Below are 22,513 nucleotides of genomic sequence, written 5' to 3'. Positions count from 1 at the left end.
TTTCATACACACAATTTGTTTGTAATGGAGGAGGTAACAGTTTTCATATAGCAAAAAATGCCCTTTGAAAACTACACAGACAAAGGCGTTGCTTTGTTTTTTTTTTTCTCAAGTCATCAGATAAGAAGCTGTATTTTAGACTGTTTAAGCTGTATTTTAGATGTTAATTAAGCTTACATCAGAAAAACTCCAGGTGTTCAGCAGACTTATGTAGAGCTTATACATTCCTAACAAAGGAACGTAACAAAACATGGTTTATATACAGTTTTCCCATGAGACAAGATACAGATAACAATACAAAGCAAATTCCTATATTACCATCAGCTACATATTTAATTATACCGACACTGAAATCAATATTTATCTAAAATATTTAAAGTATGAAAGTAAACATTACAAGACAACAATGGAAATACAAATAACTCTAGATGCTATAGATGATTAAGCACATAATTTAAAAGATAATTCCAGTTTACTGAGTTCAAACCTTTCGTGCATTTTCTGTAGTATACCACTCTGTCTGCAAAAAACCCTCAAACAAAAATAGACTTCTTACAACATCCTAAATAAGTACTTGCACTTCTACAATTCTACAAAATAACAAATTGGTTTTGTCATATGTACATTACTCTCCAACAACTAAGAATGAATTTGCAGTAATTTCAACCTATACATTTAACTCTTAAAATTACTTTTTTTTTTTTTTCTACAGTGATTGCCTTACCATGGTGAGAATATCCTAACTGGGGTAATGCTGTACATAAAAATTTCACATCACAAATATATATTGCTGAAACGGAAGGTGATAATGTATCCGTATCATATCCAGTGACACAGCTATTTAAAAATTCACACCTGAATATAATCTAAAATGTGACCTCTTCAGAGATATGTTACTTACAGCTACATAGTTCCTGCAGCACGACAAGACTGATGTTGTGATGCATCAGTATGCAGGATCTCCTTTCCCATTAATTCTAGTATTTTGCCATACAAGCAAATACACTGTGTTCACATCTAAGCATTTTTACTCTCCTTCCTTTCCTTGAATCTTTAAAGGTTATATAGAACATAAATAGTTAGTGTTTATATTATGGACTACTTTGCCCTTCCAGTAAATTAATTCTTCTCCTAAGGAATGGAAAACACTAAACCACCATAAGTAGGTTGATCTGTCCTTAATAGGTTTTATTAAACGCTGTACTCTTTTAAATTGCCACACTGAAATTCCACTTTCTGAAATGCCATATCAGTGCAAAGCTATTTTAAAAGCAAGAAAGCAAACATCATAGAATGGCTGACTTATGTAGTAAATGAAATAAAAGAATTAAACAGATACTTCACAAGAAAGGTTATTTACTTGTCTAATTTATGACAACCAGTAAACAACTTTTATTTTAAAAAAAATTTTACTGTTTCATCTTCAGTAATGATATGTCAGAAAAGAACACCAAAATATCTTTACAGATACAATAAAACTACTTTTTCTTTTTATGCTAGATGCACAGTTTAAGACTCTCAGATGGGTAACTGCTACCACTTTAAAGAACAAACTGATTGGCTTTCAATAGATGTAATTATTTTTCTTTGATTTATAATGCATTTTTTAGAGTTAACTCTCCCTCTTCTATAGAAAAACATGAAAACATCAGGTAAGAATCAGAAGCAGCTTACTTTTTCATAATTTTCTCCTAATTGGCATAACTTAATCAGTGTCACTTCAAAACAAGCATCCTCTAACATTACCATGTAATGTTCATACAGCATGTACTTGGCATACTATTTAAAATACGAGTCCATCCATGTATGCGCTTTCTTTATCCCCACTGACTAAAGCTGCCTTTTAAAAAGTTCCTAGTAAACACATAGATTATAAATACTATTCTGTTTCTGATGCACAGTTGCTGACAGGTTTCTAAAGCATTTTAGTTTATAACAAAGGCTAGCCTATATATGCATCCTAACTATAAAGAAGAAATGAAAACACATTTCTCACGATAGAAAAGTAATAATTAACCTGCACGAACTGCTGTCCGATTCATTTTCTTCTTCACTTGCTCTATCATCTGTTTCTTGTCTGTCAAACCAATGTGCACTTCCACAGTCTTCTGCTGAGAATTCAAATGTAGGGATTTCTGAGCTGGATGCCATTGGCCAAAGAGGCGAATTCTGGAAATCCTGTTGGCTGGACCTTCTGAGGCCAACTGATGTTAAAGGTAAGTTACCTGAGTCTAAAAACTTTGTGCCACCAGTTGTTACATTTTGTCCTCTGTTCCAGAAGTCTCCCTGGTGGTTTTCAATTGCAGAGTTAGGGGCTGATGCCTGATGACCAAACCACCTCCATCTGATTTTTAAAATCTGCTTCACGTCAAACTCTTTACGAGAACCAGACATTTTTAGTGAAAGCCAGCGATCGTCTAGGCAACAGGGTAAGAAGCAGCACACATAAAAGAAGATTTGTGCACCCAACCAAGACAAGAGAAACACATGCTCTGCCTGTCTGTGGCAAGCAGATTTTCTACAGAAGGAGGGGAAAAAGCATTGCAATCACACAAAAAAGGCTCCTTTAACGGTATGTCATTTGAATATAAACAAAAGGCAACAGACAGTGAAAAATCCTGAGTTGAAGAGAGGATGTGAAACAATCACTTCTATCAGGAAAAATGCTAATCAGTTTACCCTAAAAGCTCCGAGGCTGCTTCTGTTGCTCTCCTCTGACCATTAGCTTTCAAAAACACCAAACAGTATTCATTAAAGCCCTTTCAAGAGCTGAATACCAGCCCCTTTTCTTAAACCACAAATGACAGCGAACATAATTCCAGTACTGCATCTTAGAATCTGTGCTTCTTCTTCTTTTAACTCTTCCTACTACAGAGGGGAAAAAACCTGCAAAAAACCAAACTAAATTGCTAATCTACATTGCTAAAAAATAAATTTACAGAATTATGCTGGGGAGAAACTGAATTGTAAATAATTCTTTTTCTCATTATAGGACATGCACTAACTTAAAAAGGACAAGAACAGCCTTGGAACGCTCAAGGGACTAGTAGTGGGGGTTATAAAGCCTTTCATCTTGATGTGCTTTGATTCAAATCTAGGTCTGCAGTAACTGAAAATTTCTATCTGAAATGAGCTAATGGCTTCTATTCACTTACACATCACTAAAAGAGAAAGCAAGACAAAGCCAATCGGTCACTATGCAAGACACCAGACACCCCCCTGCAAAACAGATAACAAAAGATGCCTGCTCAAAAGGCTTCTTTCTAATCATGTACAATCAGCTGTTCCAAATCAGGTTAGAGGTACTGTGATGGAACAGCAAAAAAGAAAGATGGATACTTTTGAGACAAAACCCCTTCTAGGATAGGTAATTTATATGACATATTAAAATAACCAACAAAAGTTTTTACTTGGATAAGGAAGAGAAAGCCAAAAGGACAAAATACACAATGAGCAATTAACTGTTCCCATGAAAAACAGTCTATTTCCTCTATGACATATGAAACTAGTTAGGTATAAGATACTGAGATTAATTTCAGCCACATAGTAATAAAAACTTTGGAACAACAAAGTACTGGATTTTATCAGTCCTTGATGACCAGATTTATGTTTTCAAAACTTTACAATTTGGTGAGTCTGTTCAACTCTCCAGGATACACATGCAAGAAATTTACAAGAAATACTTCTTTTCTACCTACAGTTTTCATCAGAAGTGAAGGTCACCATCCCTCAGATTAACATTATGAGCTTCAAAATATGGAATCTTGTCGCTAGGATAGTGTTCTTTAGAACAGTCTATATGCAGAGTCCATATGAAAATTTAAACAGTGCCAAACGTTACCACCCAAACCCCAAACACTGTTTCAAACTCAATGCCATGAGTAAAATCATGTTATTTCCCTGGGAACCACAATGCTGAAAGACCTAGTTGTAACCCGGAAAGCTCACCCATCATTGCCCAGAACACAGTTATTTATGAAAGTGCTTCTCACAAATGCTAGCAAAGCTCATTTCTATAGAAACTGCATTCCAGCTGTTTCCACGAAGAGATGCTGCGTTTCAGAGTGGGTACGTGGCCGACATCCTGGCCTACTGGAAGCCAAATACTGAGACCTTTGCAGCATATCCAGAGAACAGTTGAAAATATTTGGAAGACAAGATGATTAAGCAGGTAAATACACAAGGCTGTTACCATCCTTGCAGGGGATTTATTTTAAACACAGAAACCCAGGAAAATATTTAAGAAAGGATTAATGATTTAACATATCAGCATTAAAAAATGTATGGATGTTTAACCAAAATGATATGACATGCATACCCAATTCATCTTGTCCACATACAGCTAATTGTTAAAAGCTTAACTGGAGTGTTTAAACACCATCATTTGTGTAATTGCAAGTTGGGTGAAACTGGAGTAAAGCTTAAGTACAAACAAAGCAGTATCTTTCTATTTATTCTCTCCCTGTGTTTTGTATTGGTGTCAGGTGTCCATAAAGTGTGAAGAAGCAGAACAAGCAATTGGTGTATTTGTTAACGTTCATCAAAGCAGTAATATTTTAATTATCCATTTAACTATAAAAAGTAAGCTTTAAATATCCTTATTCTACTGGTATGGTAAATCCATTATACATAAGGACTGACCTGGATTCTCATTCTTGTATAACAGACTCATTTAAAATTCAAGCTGTCCCAATACAAACCTACTAAGACAGTGGCAGATTTGCCGATTCTAGTGCTTTTTCAGCACTTTCCATTGAGTTCCTGGCAAATACAGCCCAATTACTGCTTTTCTTTGGCTGTGAAGCTATGGGCTCAAACAGAGATTGAAAAACATTTGTGCTGTAGTTTTAATGGACCAAAACACAAAACTGTTATCTATTGTCTTTCATTTTTCTAGATTATACGAATTTTCTTCCTCTATACACTCCCTCAAAATTACATTTCTAAGACAGACTGCATTAAATATTTAAATTGTTTCCGTTTCATAGGAATTACTTATAAGTTTATATTACAGATGACAAGTGCCACTTGGTTCTTCAGTTTAAATTGACAGCATTCCTCAGAAATAATTGAGAGCCTCTTCTAGTTCTGGACAATGTTTGTTACTGTGAATGATGTGATCGCTTTTATCAGGTCCCCTGCTGGGAGTTAACAGATTTCGGAGGAGATCACAAATGACGAACTGTTAGGACTTCCACTTACTATGACCACTCAAACCTCATCTTTGACATCTCATCTAGTGATTGGCGCTCACAAATACAAATGCCCACCCTTTATGGCCTCCCATCAGACATCTTTCTAATGCAATAACACAGTTCTGAGAATCCTGCTAAACACATCTTAGTCAAGCGAAACATAAAAAGACTTGGCAAGGATTCTCTACTATTTTTTCATTTACTAAGGCAAAAGTTTGTATTTAAAGAAAAAACAACAGTGCCTATATCCATTTTTTCTGTTCTTCAGAACTGTTGCAGTTTCTATTTTGTGGTGAATCAAAACAACATTTTAAATACAGGAGCACTGTCACCTTTGAGAACATAATTCTATCCACATTAATGAGGTTGTGTAAGTTTACTGTGAAAACAATTTTAAGAACTCTGACTTTTCATTGAACAGATTGATATTCCTACAAGTAGAGCATCTGAACATTTAAGTTCATAATTCTCTCATATAAGCAGCTTCACAAAGTTATAAATCCCTGTAGTTAGCAGTGAGAGACAGTTTCCCAGATTCTGCGTTGTGAACAGAAAGAAAACATCTAAATGCATGCTGCAGTTGTGCAAATAGGTAACACCAAGAACATAGCCTGACAGCTTTATAAATTGCTCTTTTCACAATCTTCAGAACAGTTATCTCCACAGAGGTATAAAAATCAGGGATTTTTACTAACCAAAAAATTTACTGCACTGACATCCTTTGAAATTATGTATGTTTATTCATACAAGTATTAAAGGAAGATTGTAATCCAGCACAACTAGTTAAAATTTAAACAATTTTACTCCTAAAACACTCCTACTGTATATTTTGAGGAAAAGTGTACTTAATATTTAGTGTTTCACTGGGAAATATGGAAACATTATTATTTACACAATTAGGCCTACCACTTTTATTAATTAGGACTTTTTCATTAGGTAATCAATTAAGTTTTCAAATAAATATGTTTATGGAATACTTGTTGAGGAACTTTTAAGATTTGAACCTCAACACTGCTTTTAATGGTAATTTTACCTGTCACTACTACGTTTTGGCTTCAAAACCTATCATCACTCCACCTCACCGCAACTCATATATAATATTTTTCAAGGTATTTAGTCTGTCAAATGAATTTTAAAAAGGGGCATAAAGGCTCAGCCAGTCCTGAAAAGATACTAATGATCCTTTTAGGAGCAATTTAAGAATGCAAATGTCAAAATAATTATATAAAGTCTTTGTTTTGACTGCAGGAGTTGTTTCTCTCTTCAAAAAATCCTGTTTAACAAAAGTATTAAATATAAAAAGATACATTTTAGACATAACCAGACTAACCAAGATGTGAAAAAGTAATATTGTCAATGTTTAGTGATCCTAGATGTGTATTTAAAACATAAGAAAGGTACGCTAATGGTAAGGTGTTCATCAATTAATCAAATGTGTTCTTATAGTACTAAAAGGCATTCAAAATTTAACACTTTTTAAAATGCGATGTTCAAATTTTAAAATAGGTATTTTTAAATTTTAAAAGAGGTATTAAAATAACTGCTCAAAGAAAATTGCTACAGACAAACCCCAAACTGCAATTCTGCTTATAACTATTCTTATGTTCGAAGAAATGTTAAAAATTTATTTTCTTTTCTCTTCCCTTTTGCTGTGTTTCACACATAAAATTACAGAAGTATCTCAACAAAGACTTCAGGAAGATTGGTATGTTAATGCTTCATGATTCTATAAAATAATAACCACCTCCTATCCCAAAGGTTTTTTAGAAGTGCAAACACTTCTGGTTCATAGTTATGTGAAAAGTGCCTTACAGCAGCAGCTACAGCACAGTTCATCCAGGAGAAAGAGAGAAAAACATCCTACAGTTACTGACTGTATGTACTTAAATTCATTTTTCTGACTGGCAGAAATGAGCTGTAGACAAATTACTGGCACTGCATTGAAACTTTCTGCCACGTTGCATCACACATTTCCCTTGAGAGGCGCAAGCCACATGTTTAGAAATACTGACTTTGGAGCAGTCAGCTTAACAATAGCACAAAAAGACCTGTACAGAACAACAGCCTGGTTTGCTATTTATTTTCTTCAGCTAAGGGCAGGGGGAAAGAAAGATTTCCGTATGCAATACAAGACTACAATGTCAGATCAGATCCTAGATCAAGTATCAAACTGGTTTCACACACAAGAAAAGTAGTGATCCAAGACATTGATATTTCTTTAATATTAAAACAGTAACATTGATTTATTCAATTAATACCCAAGCATTATCAGGGACTGCATCATCTACAAGCAAAACCATATTGCAGACCTATTCCTAAGCAAACAGCACAGTAAGCTTATTCACTCTCAAAAAATTTGCCCTCTGAGTCTATCAGGTCAGCTGTGGTTTTTAAATTAAAACCCATTTGTAACACAAAACGGACAACACTGCGACAGGCCAGTCTCTCAAAACACAAAATCTGCTTTCTGTACCAAAAGGATCAAGTAGCAACACACAAGATGAAGACAAGCAAAAGATTCCCGGTTCATACACTCCAGGAATACTGGTACCAAAGATTCTAATGAAACAGTGACTGATTCTAATAATAACAAGGTCGAGTTGGGGAGGTGGGACCAGATGACCCACTGTGGTTCCTTCTACCCTGACCCATTCTGTGATTCTGTAAAAGTCACCAATTTAGAGATGGCAATATTCCAGCACAAATCATCTCCTCTAGAAATGTCACTGTTAAAGAAGAGTGGTAACAAAACCACAAAACCACTCTTCTGCAGATATTTAAAGAAGACCTGTCAAAAGTAAATCTGCTCTTTAGAATCAGTTTAAGGAAGGCATCGCCTAAAAAAAGCTACAAAAGACCACATAAGACAGACTGAAAGACTGTGGCAAATCCAAACAAAATAACATGGAGGTAGTTTCCTTTTGTAGGCAAATCTGCAGGCAAACTAAAGACATATTTTTTACATTTTTTCAAGACAGCAGTAGTGTTATTTCACCAAGAAGCATTCAGATTTCCTCAAAGACTCACAGAAAAATGGGTAAAGGACACCACTACCAACATTGTCAACAGCAGAGTGGATGCTTGTTTGGCAAAAAATTACAGGTACTCACAGTTCTACATTAGGCTCCATACAAAAGCCCACCAGATTATGTCACAGTAAAAAAACAGTGAAGAAGCAGATTTGCAAGTGATTAAGTAATGCAACATACTGCTCCATGCCAGACTACACAAACTTCTAAGAGAAATACATAGAGGTCTGTGGGCGAAAAGTTTACGCTGTATTTAAATGTCAAGCTATGCAATGCCACAGCTACTGAAGCAAAGTATTTCAACATAGAGACTTGAGCACTTGAAATAAATCATTTAACACCAAAAGACACCTCAAGAGACTCATTTCTCCCTCAGTGAGGACTTCTTTTTAATTAGCAGCTTCAGTTAACAGCCCACCCCCCAATGGAGACTTTCAATTGCATGAAGGATAATATATGAGGATATCATACCTTATTACATATTTTTAAAACAAATAGTGTTATCTCATCTGGAATTCCTCGTGTGCAATTGGTCACTGCAACTCAAAAATAGTGTGGCAATAAACAGGTTTCACAGAAAGGCAACACAAATGATTGAAGTATAAAACCAACAATCATCACTCTAAAAGGTAGAATGCTCATAAGAATCATATAAAAGTTTATAAGTATGAAAATTTATGTTTATGAGAACCATATGTCTCTTAAATATGAAACCTAGAATTTTTATTTAGTTTTAAGAATTAATGTGGCATCTACACAAGACGCGCACTTACGACATTTAAAGAACCCAACTGTGCACAACAGATGTCAAACAGAACTTCTCATAAAAATCCTTTCAATATAAAGATTTCTACCACTCAGAAGGGACATCGTAGGCAACACAAAGGACTTGTATAGGTACACATCTGACAAGAGACAGCCTAGGGAAAATATGGGCCTGCTGCTGAATGGGCCAGGGCCCTGGTGACATGGGATATGGGAAAGTCTGAGGCACTGACTGCCCTCTGACTCTGTCTTTACTAGTAATATTGGCCTTCAGAACTTCATCAAGCTGAACAAAGGGAAGGGTAAAATCCTGCACCATCCATGAGGAACAACCCCATGCACCAGTACATGCTGTGGGCCACTCAGTAGGAAAGCAACTTTGCAGAAAAGGACTTGGTAGTCACCAAGTAGAACATGAGCCAACAGTGTGTCATTGCTGCAAAGAAGGCTAATGGTACTGTGGGGTGCATTAGGAGTGCTGTCAGCAAGTCAAGGCAGTGATCCTTACGCTCTACTCAGCACTGGTGAGGCATTCCTGGAGTGGTGTGTCCAGTTTTGGGCTTCCCAGTACAAGAGAAATATGGCCATACTGGAGAGAGTGTCCAAAGAAGGGCCACAAAGATCATGAAGGGCCTGGAGCATTTCTCATATAAAGAAAATCTGGGTGAGCTGAGACTGCTTAACCTAGAGAAGACTCAGGGGGGTCCCATCAATGTGTACAAATATCCGAAAGGAAGGTGCAAAGAAGACAGAGCCAAGGCTCTTTTTAGGGGTGTCTAGTGACAGAGAAAAGTCAGCAGGCATCAACTAAAACACAACACCTAAACATGAGGAAACACTTTTCCACTGTGAGGATGACAGAGTACAGGTCTCACCTAAAAAATCCAATGCGCAGGCTGGAAGGTGGAAAGACCTTCCCCGGTTCTTCGTTCGCGAAGAGACTGGCCATTATTACACAGGTTGCCCAGGAAGGTTGTGGGGTCTACACTCTTGGAGATATTCAAAAGCTGTCTGGACATGGTCCTGGGCAGCATACTCTTGGTGACCCCACTTGAACATGGGGGAAGGTAAACCAGATGACCTTGAGAGGTCCCTTCCAATCTGAAACATTTTGTGAAACGATCTGTTTCTAAGGTGGCAAAAGAGAAATCAGTTATCTAGTTGACCATCACCAACTTGTTCCACCTACTCATGCCCCTTCCATAGACCAGCTGTGCAGGAATGTCTGCTGTGACAACTAAAAAATTCTTTTAATTAAAAGGAGTCTGTACTTATCATACTAATAACATGAAAGTAACATAACCTATCAAATGAACATCCTAATTCTACTTGTGCACTCACATTGATTCTGTGCCTTTGTGCCATCAAAGCTCTAAGAGTAATGTCCCGATAGAAATGAACCATTTTGGCAAGGTCAAGGTCAGACAGATAAAAAGGAAAACATTTTGATCTACTGCCAGTTTGTGGTTAGGATTGTTACAAGTAAAGCAATGACTGGCAAGCATGGTAACTAGGTGTATAGGAGGTGAGGAATTCAATGCAACAGTTCCACACTACTGAATGGAAATGTTGCTCCATAATAGGTTATTTGAACCCCACTACCAAATGAAATATTTCTTTCATCTTTTATACATATAAAAAAAAGTAATGAGTCTTAGAGAAAGAATTTAAAAACATTTTGTTAGAACATTATCAAAAGGATACTGCAGGTACACATGTTCTCCCTCCAGTACGATATCAAGATTTTCTATGCCAACTCTTAATATGTATGATTTGCTTTAATACAACAGTATGACACAGAAGAGCAGTTTTCCCATTCAGCTTACCAGTGATGATTATATATTTCACTGAACACAGATGAAGTGATGACTATGCAACACAAAGGAATTACCTTCATTTCTTAAGAAATACAGGTATTAGAGATTTTAAAAGAACATATTACAATAAAGACTTGGGAGATTAATCATCATGAATCACTACTAAAAATCCTGTTTATAATTAGACTAGTAGCTGACAGATACAGAATTGTAGAGTCATTAGAAAGGTTTGGGTTGGATGGAACCTTAGAAATCACCTAGTTCCAACCCCACCTCCATAGTTAGGGACACCTTCCACTAGACCAGATTGCTTAAAGCCCCATCCAACTTGACACTGAACACTTCTAGGGATGGGACATCCACAATTTCTCTGAGCAACCTGTTCCAGTGCCTCATTACCCTTACAGTAAAGAATTTCTTCCTAATACCTAATCTAAACTTACCCTCTTCCACTTTAAAGCCATTCCCCCTAATCATCCCTCTAATCATCCTGGAGGTCTCCTTTGAACTCAGTCCAACTGGTCAATGTCCTTCCTGTGCTGGGAAACCCAGAACATTACTAGAAAGTATTCTCTTGTAGAGTAGAAAACCCAAACTCTTTAATTGTATTTCTCCATAATAAATAATATTTACAGAACTAGCTATAAATCTGAAATTAGGTACTTAAATGAGAGACCAATACCAGAGAGCAATATTCAAAATCACGTGGTCCCAGAGATGTTTAATTTGAATTATACATATATATGCATATATATGTTTATAAATTATACATATATATACATATACATGTTTATAAATCCACAACAAAATGCCTTGTATTACTTGCTTTAATTATAAGCATCGCAACTTGATAATAGATTTTTTCATGTTACAATAAGCTTCACAAAGTCATAAAAGCAAGATGATTAAATTAGAGATGTTAATTAAAGGCTTCCATTGATTTTACTGGTGATTTGGCTCAAGGAAGTATTATTAGGAAAAAACATGCAGAACAAATCACAGTACATATAATTATCCCCTTCACTCTAAAACAAAACTAGTTTTCTGTTTCGGTCAATTTTGCTTAAAATAGTATGTATCTAAGGAACATAAGGAAAAATATCCTTTATTTCTGTACTTGGATACTATTAAATCTCAGATTACCTACGTGTCAAGTCACCATGTAGTCTTAAACATAAAACTGGTTTCTTAGGTTCTTCATTCTGTCTCTGCAGTTTCATGTGAAAGTAATTTCATGTTCCCCACTATTATTTATTTCACAAGCTCTTCTGACAATAACTACAGTTCTTCTGCCTGCTTCATCTCACGTTGTCTCCCTTACCCCAGCTGCACACATATCCCTCCCTACTAAGTACCAGAAGAGACAGGACAAGCAAATTCTTTGTCATATTCAGACTGAGAATGGGCCCATCAGCTGGTAGGTCAAGTAGTTTTACCTACTTGGCCTTCCCTACCTACTCATATTTTCAAAGCCTTTCAGAGATTTAAAACCCAGTTAGAGCTTGACTGATATTGGCAAGTAGACAGAAACATTATTAGGGGGGAACTGATAAACCAAGAGACATAAACCCAGCTTGCCCAGGGAAATTACAGACTCACAAACTGCCTATCTTTTGCTTCTCTGTGTGTAAAACTGCTTTAGCCTGGGTGGCTACATATTGCCTAAACCCAGGATTTAGAAACAAAGTAGTACAGAAATCAACACAATAGGTCATTGTTCAAACACAACTCTGAGCTCCTATCCTTCCCTTGTTGTGTAAAACTGAAATGAGCTTGAGGACATAGACGCCAATGGCAGAAATCTAGACCACCTATTAAAGCTTTACATCACTTGCAGAATTATCTGTTCAGCTATCCTAAGCAGCATAACGATCCCATCTTAGCTGCCTTACCCCTATTCTTACAGGAATCCTTAAACGTTTCCCGTTCTGCACAGGGAGCAAGAATTAGCCATCAGCAATATAAATGAAGTGCCGGAGGGAACACAGTCCCCTGCTGGCACTCCCAGGGGCACGAGGTCCACTGCTGAAGTAGAATGCCCAAGAAAGGGAAAACTCTTGGACTCAGATTGCTAAACTGTCAGAAGGAGAAGGCATAACTGAGAAAAGACATTTGATATTTGCTTCCCATGTGTTTTTCCAGTTCTCTCATATCAACTTCAGCTAAATCTTAAGGGAAATACACAACTAATGTGTTGTACTACTGGATGTAGATCTCCTCAGACTGTGCAATAATTTGCCCATCTATTCTCTCCATTAGCTGAAAGTTTAAAAAATTCCTTACTTAGCTTTCAGTATATGTACAAATTATTTCTCATTCATTGAGCTTTAAAGTTTTCAAACAGTAATGTTTGAATATTTACTGTAATTGCTACTTAACCTAATTTAAGTACAGTTGTTCTTTGGCTGAACCATCAGACAATTTCTTATGCATAGGTGCAAATTAAATTTGTATTTGTTAATTACAAAACCTTTCAGGAAGTGAAATGAGGTACAAAAGAGTGAAATTTTATTCCTTATCACTTGATCTGCATACATGTTTGTAAACTCAGACATTAATTTCAGTTAATTACTTTCATTTCCTTGGAAAATATTTCCATGTTTAAAATGCTCCGGTGCTTGGTGTAGATCTTGCCAATCCTTATCAAGTTATAATAACATTATGAAATGCCTTACTTACTCAGTGCTGTAATTATAGTCTGAATGCAAACGCTTATGCATACATTTACATCAAAAAATACAATTTCTCTTACTGCACGTGAAAGAGCAAGTTCATTTCATTTCTGGCAAGGACAAAGCGATCATTTAATATTCAAAAGTACTTCTTTTTAGAATATTAGAATATGTTTTAGAATATTTACCAGACAAATGCATATAGATATCAAGAATAACCAACACAGAATGCTTTACTTACCTGGACAGTAGCTGTCAGGCTAATAGCTTATTTGTGCAAAAGTCAACGTAAAATGTCTACTCTGGTAACAAGTAAGAACTTGCTTGCAAACAATCCAATCATCAAAACCACTGTCAAAAACCTCGTCTTCCTGTGAGGTTCTCCTGTGTCTCCTCACTTACACACTACTTGTAAACTTTTAACTAATTTGCTAATTCTGCCATATTACTATATGTATTCTTTGCAGTTCAGCTTAGTAAACTTCTATGGACTTGAGTTTTGTCTTACTCTACACTATGAATATGTAACATATTACACAGCCAGGTGCTGTCTGTGAATATTAATTCATTTTAAGAGTATACTTTAGCCCAATTTTGCCAAGATCTACTGAGGCTGAGGCTACAGTAAGTACATGAATGGTATGAATTTTTTTTTTTTTTGTAATGAATGATACTACTTCCACCCAAGTCAACTCAAATCTGTACTAGACAGATGATATCATCACCATCGCCCATATCAAAATCTTATCAGTATTTCCTCTTACAGCTTTGTAACATATTGGAGAAAGGAGACGAGGTGGGAGTAATGGAAGGCACATCAGAAAAAGCATGAGCATTTAAAGAATAATCTAAAAGAGATTTGAGCTAATGTAGTCCTCTCCCCCTTTTTTTTTTTGGTTCTTAATAGCTATGATTGCATGGTAGCTTAGCATACTTAGAAATAAATTTTTGAAAGCAGGATGGTATAAAGAGACCTAATCACAGACTTTCCTTTTTTCTCTTTCTATTTCTTCATTACTCTTTCCCTTTATTAACAATATACAGAAAATGGATTCAAAAGTGCCAGAAAAAAAAAAAAAAGTGCTTAGGAAGTGAACCTGCTTATAGATGAATAGGCCGCAAGACCTTTCTGTCCGTAGTCAATATTAAAAAATGTTATATCTAAACACTTTCTGCACTTGAGAATATGGTGACAAAAAGCAATGGTAAGCACAAAAGGGTTACAAAAGCCATAAGCAGATCTTATTACCACAGTCTCTCACTTACTCTGACAAAGCTGTGTGAAATATGGAAGGAAGAATAGGAAATACATTCTGCTCCATCTAATCCCAGCTTTTAAAATATACTGCCTATTAGACAAACTAATTACAAAAGACAAAAAGAGAGAACTTGGGCAAACTAGTAGGAAACAGATACAATAGAAATAATTTAAAAATAGAAACATTTAACTCAACTGAAAACTTGCAACTCTGAAGTTGAGCTATTTTTTATGTTTTGTGTTTAGCTTTATAAAGAGTGTCTTTTTTCCTTTTCTCTTCTGGTAATTGCTATCAATCTGGCATTTCAGAAGAAAGTTGTACCTCAGATACCAATCTGTAAAGAAAGTGTTCCCTGCAGAGCCTCTCTTCCTATAGGTTTAAATAATAATCAGAGCTGAGACTGGAGGGGAGGGATTTCTTTTTAACCAAACACAGAACACTATAAACACAAAATAATGAGTGATCAAAGAAATAATCACACTTCTGGTCTCATAACATTCAAGGTTTCTCAAAATCATTTAACTTTTCATTTAGTGTTGTCCTTTCCAACACTACTCATGTAATGCTTCGCCAAGGTGAGAATTGCTTTGTTGCTGGAGCCAGAAAGCCTACCTAGCTGAACAAATGTCTGCACAATAGCAACCCACAGGAAAAATTAAAGAAAGACTACCAGAAACAGGTCTGAAAGCATGAAGTTGTCCACAGCACTCCTGTTGAGGGTGGCTGGGCACCATAACAGCTCCTCAGGGAAGTGGTCACAGCACCAAGCCTGACAGAGTTCAAGAAGTGTTTGGACAATGCTCTCAGGTACGTGGTGTCATTCTTGGGATGTCCTGTCTAGGGCCATGGGTTGGACTCGATGATCCTTGTGGGTTGCTTCCAACTCAGCAGATTCTATGATTCTGTGTTAAGTTACTGACTTTCATCCTTTTCAGGCAAGACACATTCTGCTGTTCCTCCTCTTCCCCACATAAAATTCAGTCAGTGTAGGCAGGAGAAGCACCTTAAATTTTCAACACGTTTTTCAGAGGCCTAAAAGGTTCTAATTATGCAAAATATTTGGGCATGATCTGGCTTTTTAAAACTGTAAGGGGTAACATTTCTCAAAGTTAGTCCCCCACTGAATGTGTAATACAAGGCCATAGAAGATTTCACAGAATGAAAGTAGAATGCTGATTTAACTTGCAGTTTCTTGAACTGAAAAGTATTGCAAATTTTAAGCAAGTTGGTTAGATTCTTATTAATTTTTAAATTAAGTTCTTTTCAGCAGAGTCAATACAATGTACATTTGCTATTTTGACAGACGTATCAGCTAAGGCAGTGAGGCAAGTCTATCCAGAAACGTTTTCAAAGAGATGAAGCCAGCGCTCTACCTTAAATTTCACTGTTCTACAAAAACATCTTGTACAATTTTACAAACAGTTTTCCATTAACTCTGAAAATGTGATGGGTGCCCTTGGAATAATCCAAGCTACTAATCAAACATTCTTCTTCAAATATATCCTGTTGTTATGGAAGACACCAGGATTTTTAACATCAATTGCACTTAGAATTGCCAGAAGAGGTAATTAATTGGCAAAGTATTCTTCTGAACAGATTAAAATCAATACCTCTCTCAACTTTACAGAAATCTGTCCTCTGGAAAAATGCCAGCATAGTCCATAAGACACAATTACTAATCAGCAGTCCTGCTTGATAATTACTCATTCTACCTTGCAGTAAGATGTGAATAAAGATTTGTGATCCACCTTTTCAATTCTTTGTCCTTAGAGTACATTTTGGCATTTGCTTCAAATTCTTTTTAATTTCCATGACCACTATACAAAAAAGTGCAGGTCAAGTCTAAAAATTGTGACAATGTGGAGGTCAGCTATTTTCACAAGTGGAGCTACCACATTTTGAACTACTGCAAAATACTGAAAACACAAAGTCTGTTCACGAAGTAATTTCTGGGGAACCTTAGCGGTTACCTTAATTTTTAAAGCTCAGGAAAGGGTTGATGTCATCTATGGTGGAAGATACTAACAAGGGTATGGACTGACCAAGGAGGGAAAGATTGTGACAGATGATGACACAAACAGTAAGAAAGACCATCTCTCTTCCATATCACGACATGAATAAATTCTAGATTATAAAGGAGTGTGTTTCTTTATCAACATTTCCAAAGCAGAGAGATTTCACTGTGAAGAAAGCAGATTTTTTTCACTTCAGTAAAACCCAGTATTCCTAAATTAATTGGATTGCTTTTGTCACCCTTGACACTAATTTTCAGCAGTATTCTACTTTACGGAGAATTCAGACACAGCTAGATTCTTGCATGTATTCATGTTTTCAACATTCTTTTATCCCTTTGCTTTGTGCAAATGTCAAAGCCATTCCCTCTGAAAATTACTTTCACTTAGAACAGTCTTACTACTTTGCTGCTAAAAAAATGAAATAAAGTGAAAGCCAGTCAGCATTTCTGGAGTAATGAGATTTGACTGTGCTGTTGGTGGGCCTTTATTCATAAGAATTTCTATAAAGCTGTATTTTCCCTAACAGACTCTATCATTTTTCCTGTTTTTTTTTCTATAACGATTAAAAGATTCAAAGTTAGAGGCTTCTCGTGCATTCTGAAAAGATCAAAACTGAACTTTACAGCAATACTGACAGTCTTCTGAAAAGCATGCTTTGATAAAGAGCACAAGTGATGAAATCACGTAAAAATGGTCAAAAAACACTAGCATGTGAAGCCCACAAGGGCAGAGTCAATTTCTGCTTGTGTATCATTGCCAGAATCAAGCCTTCAAAAGATGTGCACTGTAACAAAAAAAAAAATTTCAGGTGTAAGGAAAACCCAGTACCCTTGTGGGCTAAAAGCAAGTTCCTTGTAGCATAACTTACTAATAGAATTTAGTAAATACAATAATTACCTATAACACTGAAATCATCTCTAGTTGTTCAAAGAATCCTGAAGTTCCATTTGTCCTCCTCCTTCCAAAAATACTGGGGTAGCAGCAGAAAAAAATCTGGAGGCAGAAAAATAACAGTACAAACACATAAGAACCAGTCACTAGGGGAAAAAAAAATTTAAAAATCTCAAAAGTAGATTCCCTGCTCTTTTCAGACAGAATTTCCCTTCATTTGTGCTGTGATTCCCAAACTTTCTGGGAGGAAGATGATAAAAGTGTGTCACTGCACAGCTGTCACCTTAGTTCCTTCCACAACTTCAAGTTACATACCCATCAGCAAAGACTCCAAGGGAAGAGGGGAAAATAATCTGAAATGTGAATACATAAACTCTCAAGCAACACTGTGTTACAAGGTAGTGTCTCTTTAAAAAAAAAAAAAAATTAACCTTAGTCCATTTTCACCCTTAACTTTGATTAGCTGTAATTCCATGAAGGGAAAAGCAGTGAAGTATTGATCTGCCATATGAAGCACTGAACACTGTTTTCAAAGACTAACACTGATGGTATTGGTGAATAAAGCCAAGTACCACCACTTAACATGTTTCCCTTAGCGGAGCAGCTCTATAAAAATTCACACTTACTGTCACAGTGGTTCTCAACCCTTTCCTATTTACAGGCCACTACAAATCTCAAAAAAATCTAGCCTGCTGAAATAATGTGTCTCCTTTTGGCTTTGGTACCATGCACCAAGTGACTATGTACACTTTGAAGTGAAAGAAAGTAGCCTTACATGATACCTGCATGCATAATGTGATACCTAATATTTAACCTCTCATGATCTGATCTTTCTTACTAGTTGCAAGACTGTCCTAGCTCTCTGAATGGTAATACCACCTCATTCTTACATTTGGAGCACAGAACCTCATCCTGCCTACATGACTGGGTTTTAAGGCCACACAGCCAAATAACACACATATTTATGGTCAGCATCGCTTTGCTGGTAACTTTGAATGAAAGATTTTCTTCTTATGAAAAAAAGCAAACTGTGGATAGTTAGGTTTGTAACCACTGCATTTTTCTACATGGCAAGATTGCTATAAGAAAAGGCAATTTAATTGCTGTGGAAAGAGGCAAACTAAGGATTTTGTAAGGGAACCATAAAATCACACTGTAATTTCTTATCTGTAGAAACTTTCACTATTGGGCCACGTTCTGTCTGATTAGGTAATCTTCTTTACCATGTCACAAAAGGCTGAATTATATCAATAAAATCACAAGACAACAACATAAGCAAAGAATCTTTTTAAAAGCACAGGTAATACAAAAGTCCAGAGCTGGAACAAGTTCACCAATATGAACTGTCATTGTTAGCAACAGCTTGCAATTACTCTTTGACCGTAATGGTCTAATGGGAGAATTTCTTCATCTTCATTCAAATTCCTTTCTATTTTAAATTAGCAGTCATTGCATTTCTGTGAAACATGTATCAAAATCTACTGCCTTTGGTAGTGGACTTGCCCATCCAGAGGACATAAATGAGGGATGGTTCAATGAAGCTGACATATGGCAGAGGAAAACACTATTTGACTCAGATTAGAGTTATTATTTATTGTTATTATTTTGGTTCTATCCTGCTTTATGCTACTTAGCATTGTTCAGCAAGTGGAAAACAGAAAAAACATAAGATGGGAACACAATCTGCCCTATCAGGAATGCACCCTTAAAATTAAAAAATAATGTGCCTTTTTATTTTCTTTTTAATGCTTCTTAAAATTCTCAGGCAAAAATACCTTCATGAGAAATGATCAGAGATTGTTTCTGGCAAAATTAATGAACTGCTCATGAAAATACATCTTGTGATGTGTTTTTAAAAAGCATCCACTCCTAAAATGAACCTCTAAAAAAACTACAGAGTTTGTCTAGATAAAAAAGCTACACCAATACAATTATAAGTTCAAATTCTTTTTCCTGTTCATGCTCGTGGAAGACATGAACGAATTTTTTTTTTCTTGAAAATAAGACTGTATTTGGAGTTTAGCTCATATAATTTCATCATTGACTTTTAGGTAAAAGGAAGGAACAAACTCAAACCTTCCCTTTCGACTGTTACGACATTACTGGCCAAGCAGCCCGACAGCGAGCCACGGCTGGCGGGGCTTCAGCTGGGCTGCACCAGCGCTCACACAGCTCAGCCAGTCCGAGCTCAGAGCCCGGAGCCACAAAGAGGCTTTAAGGAAAAGCGTAAACCAGTAATATCTACAAACAGCCCTTTGATGTTCAACACCTTATACTTCTATTTGTTCCCGGCGTAGTAACGCCGCTCCCCATGCCAGTGAGCCGGCAGTCAGTCGCTGTTCTAATCTGTTCGACCAGTCTCAAAAAAAAAAAAAAAAAAAAATTAGTTTCCCACTTTTTCATACTGTGATGGTGAAGGTTGAGAGACAGAGGGGCAAGTCCCCGAGAGCCCGCCGTGTTCAGTGCACTTTTAGCGGGTCCCGTCTCTGAACGCTTTGAAGTGACGCGGCCACCGGGCCGGACCCCGCCCCGTCCCGTCCCGCACCAGGGCGCCCCGCTCGGGCATCGCCACCTCCCCGCCGAGCGCGGCGGGTCCCGCCCGGCCGGCGGGCTCAGCGCGGGCACCGCTGCCCGTCCCCCCGGGGGGCGCCGCAGCCGCGCCCCGCACACACCCGGCAGGAGGGAGCCCGGCGGGCCCGCCTCTCGCTGGCCCTCGCCCGCGCCGCCGCCCTTCTTCTCCTCCTCCTCCTCCTCCTCATCATCATTTTCTCCTCCCCCTCGCAGCAGCCCCGGGCCCCGTCCCCTCGCTGGCGAGCCCCGACCGCCCTTCTCACCTCTCGCGGTCCAGGAAGGGGGCGCGGTTGGGAGGGGGCGGGGAAAGGAAAAAACCCGCACGGGAGGCCCCCGCACCCCCTCCCGTCCCCTTCCCGCCTCCTGCCCGGCCGCGGCCGCCAGCGCTGCCTTCGCGCCGCTCCCCGCGGGCAGGGCCGCTCCCCCCGCCGCTGTCCGGTCCCCGCTGGGCCCGCCCTGCGCTCGGCGCCTCCGCCAGGCAGGGGCGGGGACAGACCCAGGGCGGGGCCGGTCTGGGCCCCGCCCCCCGTCTGGCCCCGCCCCCTGCCGCGGGGCGGGAGGGGCGCGTGCCGCGTGTGGCGGGGCGGGGCCGGGGCCGCTCCCCTCGGGCTGTGGCGCCGCGCGCCCCCTGCCGGCGGGGCGGGAGGGAGCGGCGGGGGGGGCCGGTCTCCCCTTCTGTGGGGGTTCTCTTGATTAACCCCATAAAAGCCTCGTCCTGTCCCTGCGTGCCTGTCTTCCAAAAGCACACAGCCGAACTTTTCTGTAGCTGTCCACTCTCCCATTTAAGAGAAATAAAGCTGCGGTGACACACACCACAGCCTTCAGCTTCCCCTCAGGAGTCTGTGCCTGTGTGGTGCTGAGGCAGCTGCTCCTCAGCCCCTCATGGGCAAACGCACACAGCCTCTTTGCCCTCGTCGAGCAATGCCTTACCAGGGACTGCTGCCTTCCAGAGATAGAATGACTTAGACTGTGTGATAGCCAGATGTGCCTTGAACTGATAAAACTGATGTAGGGGCACACGAGGCCATTGCTGAGGCATGACGGTGTGGGTTTGATGCAGTAATGAGATACATAGTTCTTGCTTTATTTAATTCTGCATGGAAAGAATTAAAAGCCTGCGAGGCTGTGTTCTTTACCTGGCCGCCAGTTCTCACCCTGTCTGGCTTTAAATGATTGAGCTAATTTTAACTAAACTTGACTAAAGGATAGGGTTTTCAAAGGTATGAGTTGTTCCAGCTGTGTAAAAATTATTAGCTGGGTGGAGAGTAGCGTGTCCCCAGAGAACCTGTTTTCCGGGTCTGTTTGTGGCCAGGCCACACACACTGAACTGCCTGAGGGTAGCAGTGTCTAAAACTTAAGGTGTCCCTGGGGAATGTGCAGACAGATCACATGTGGACCCTCTGAATTCAGAAATGAAACTAAAATGTGCCTTCACAGTAGCCCTAAAATAGGTATTCCCCATCTGTACTGCAGAGTTCTTGGAAGACTCCTTCTGTAGAGCCTGAAGCTCAACATATTCCACAGGCTAATACTTTATCAGTCTGAACTTCGGTGGGATCCTATAGGGCAATTTCTATTTTGACCTTGAGCACTACCAACAGCTATGACAGTCTGACTATGTCGGAAAGCCACAGATAATTGACAAAACCCTCCTGCTATTTTCCAGTATTTTCTACACTCCTTCTGGGTAGATAGGATGGATGAACACCATGCAACCTTGAAATCAGGAAAATATAAGTTGATACAGAAGATACTTAAAGGGCAATGCAATTCAGCAAAAACAAAGTAGAGCTAATTTGGTAATGGAGAGATAAATTGTGTAGTGTTTTACTTTTTAAATTCATATCTATGATTTTTTTGTATCTCATTACTTCTGTCCCACCATAATGCCAAAAAATCGGTTCATTTTTCTTTGCTTTCATTGCTTTCACTGCATAAAAATGATGTATTTAAAATATCATATTAACAAACTTCTATTGTCCACAGCTTCATTAGGTCTCTTTCCATAGAATGCATACTTCTACCTGCCTTACTCATCTTCTGAGATAATTAGATGACGAGAAGAGTGCTTCAAGTTTTAGGGCATTTCTTATTTTAATTTCCACAGCATTGCTTCATTTGGGTAGTACTTAATATTTAATGGGTTGTAGGAAAAATACACATCAGAAGACAACTTTCTGAATTAATGAAATCCTTTATATACTCAATATTTGAGTCAAAATTTGAGGGTTTTTTTACATATGCATTATTCAGAATACTTTTATTCAGAACATTTCAGAAATGTTCCTTGCAGTCTCGT

The 22,513-nt window shown here is 38.2% G+C and overlaps 1 protein-coding gene across 5 annotated transcripts in view; it reads right to left on the bottom strand.

Annotated features, from left to right (window-relative positions):
- The window catches only part of KLHL5 (kelch like family member 5), a 61,983-nt gene extending 41,377 nt beyond the window's left edge, over nt 1–20,606 (bottom strand). For 2 of the 5 annotated variants that reach the window (XM_027888576.1, XM_027888577.1), the window contains exons 1-2: nt 20,478–20,606; nt 17,650–17,745 (exon numbers count right to left, since the gene is read on the bottom strand). Coding sequence is in view for 3 of the 5 variants with exons in the window: in XM_027888573.1 (XP_027744374.1) it covers nt 2,018–2,394 (377 nt within the window). In the remaining 2 variants the exon portion in view is untranslated. Of the gene's footprint in view, nt 1–2,017; nt 2,452–17,649; nt 17,746–20,477 lie in introns of those variants that run through there. The other 3 variants (XM_027888573.1, XM_027888574.1, XM_027888575.1) reach the window with 2 other exon arrangements.
- Nucleotides 20,607–22,513: the final 1,907 nt, after the last annotated feature.

This window comes from Empidonax traillii, unplaced genomic scaffold, assembly GCF_003031625.1.
Source record: "Empidonax traillii isolate 1590-97213 ecotype Southwest subspecies unplaced genomic scaffold, ASM303162v1 scaffold240:size1935192, whole genome shotgun sequence".
Lineage (NCBI taxonomy): Eukaryota > Metazoa > Chordata > Aves > Passeriformes > Tyrannidae > Empidonax > Empidonax traillii.
Note: the sequence above shows the minus strand (reverse complement) of the source record. Positions and strands in the feature narration are given on the sequence as shown.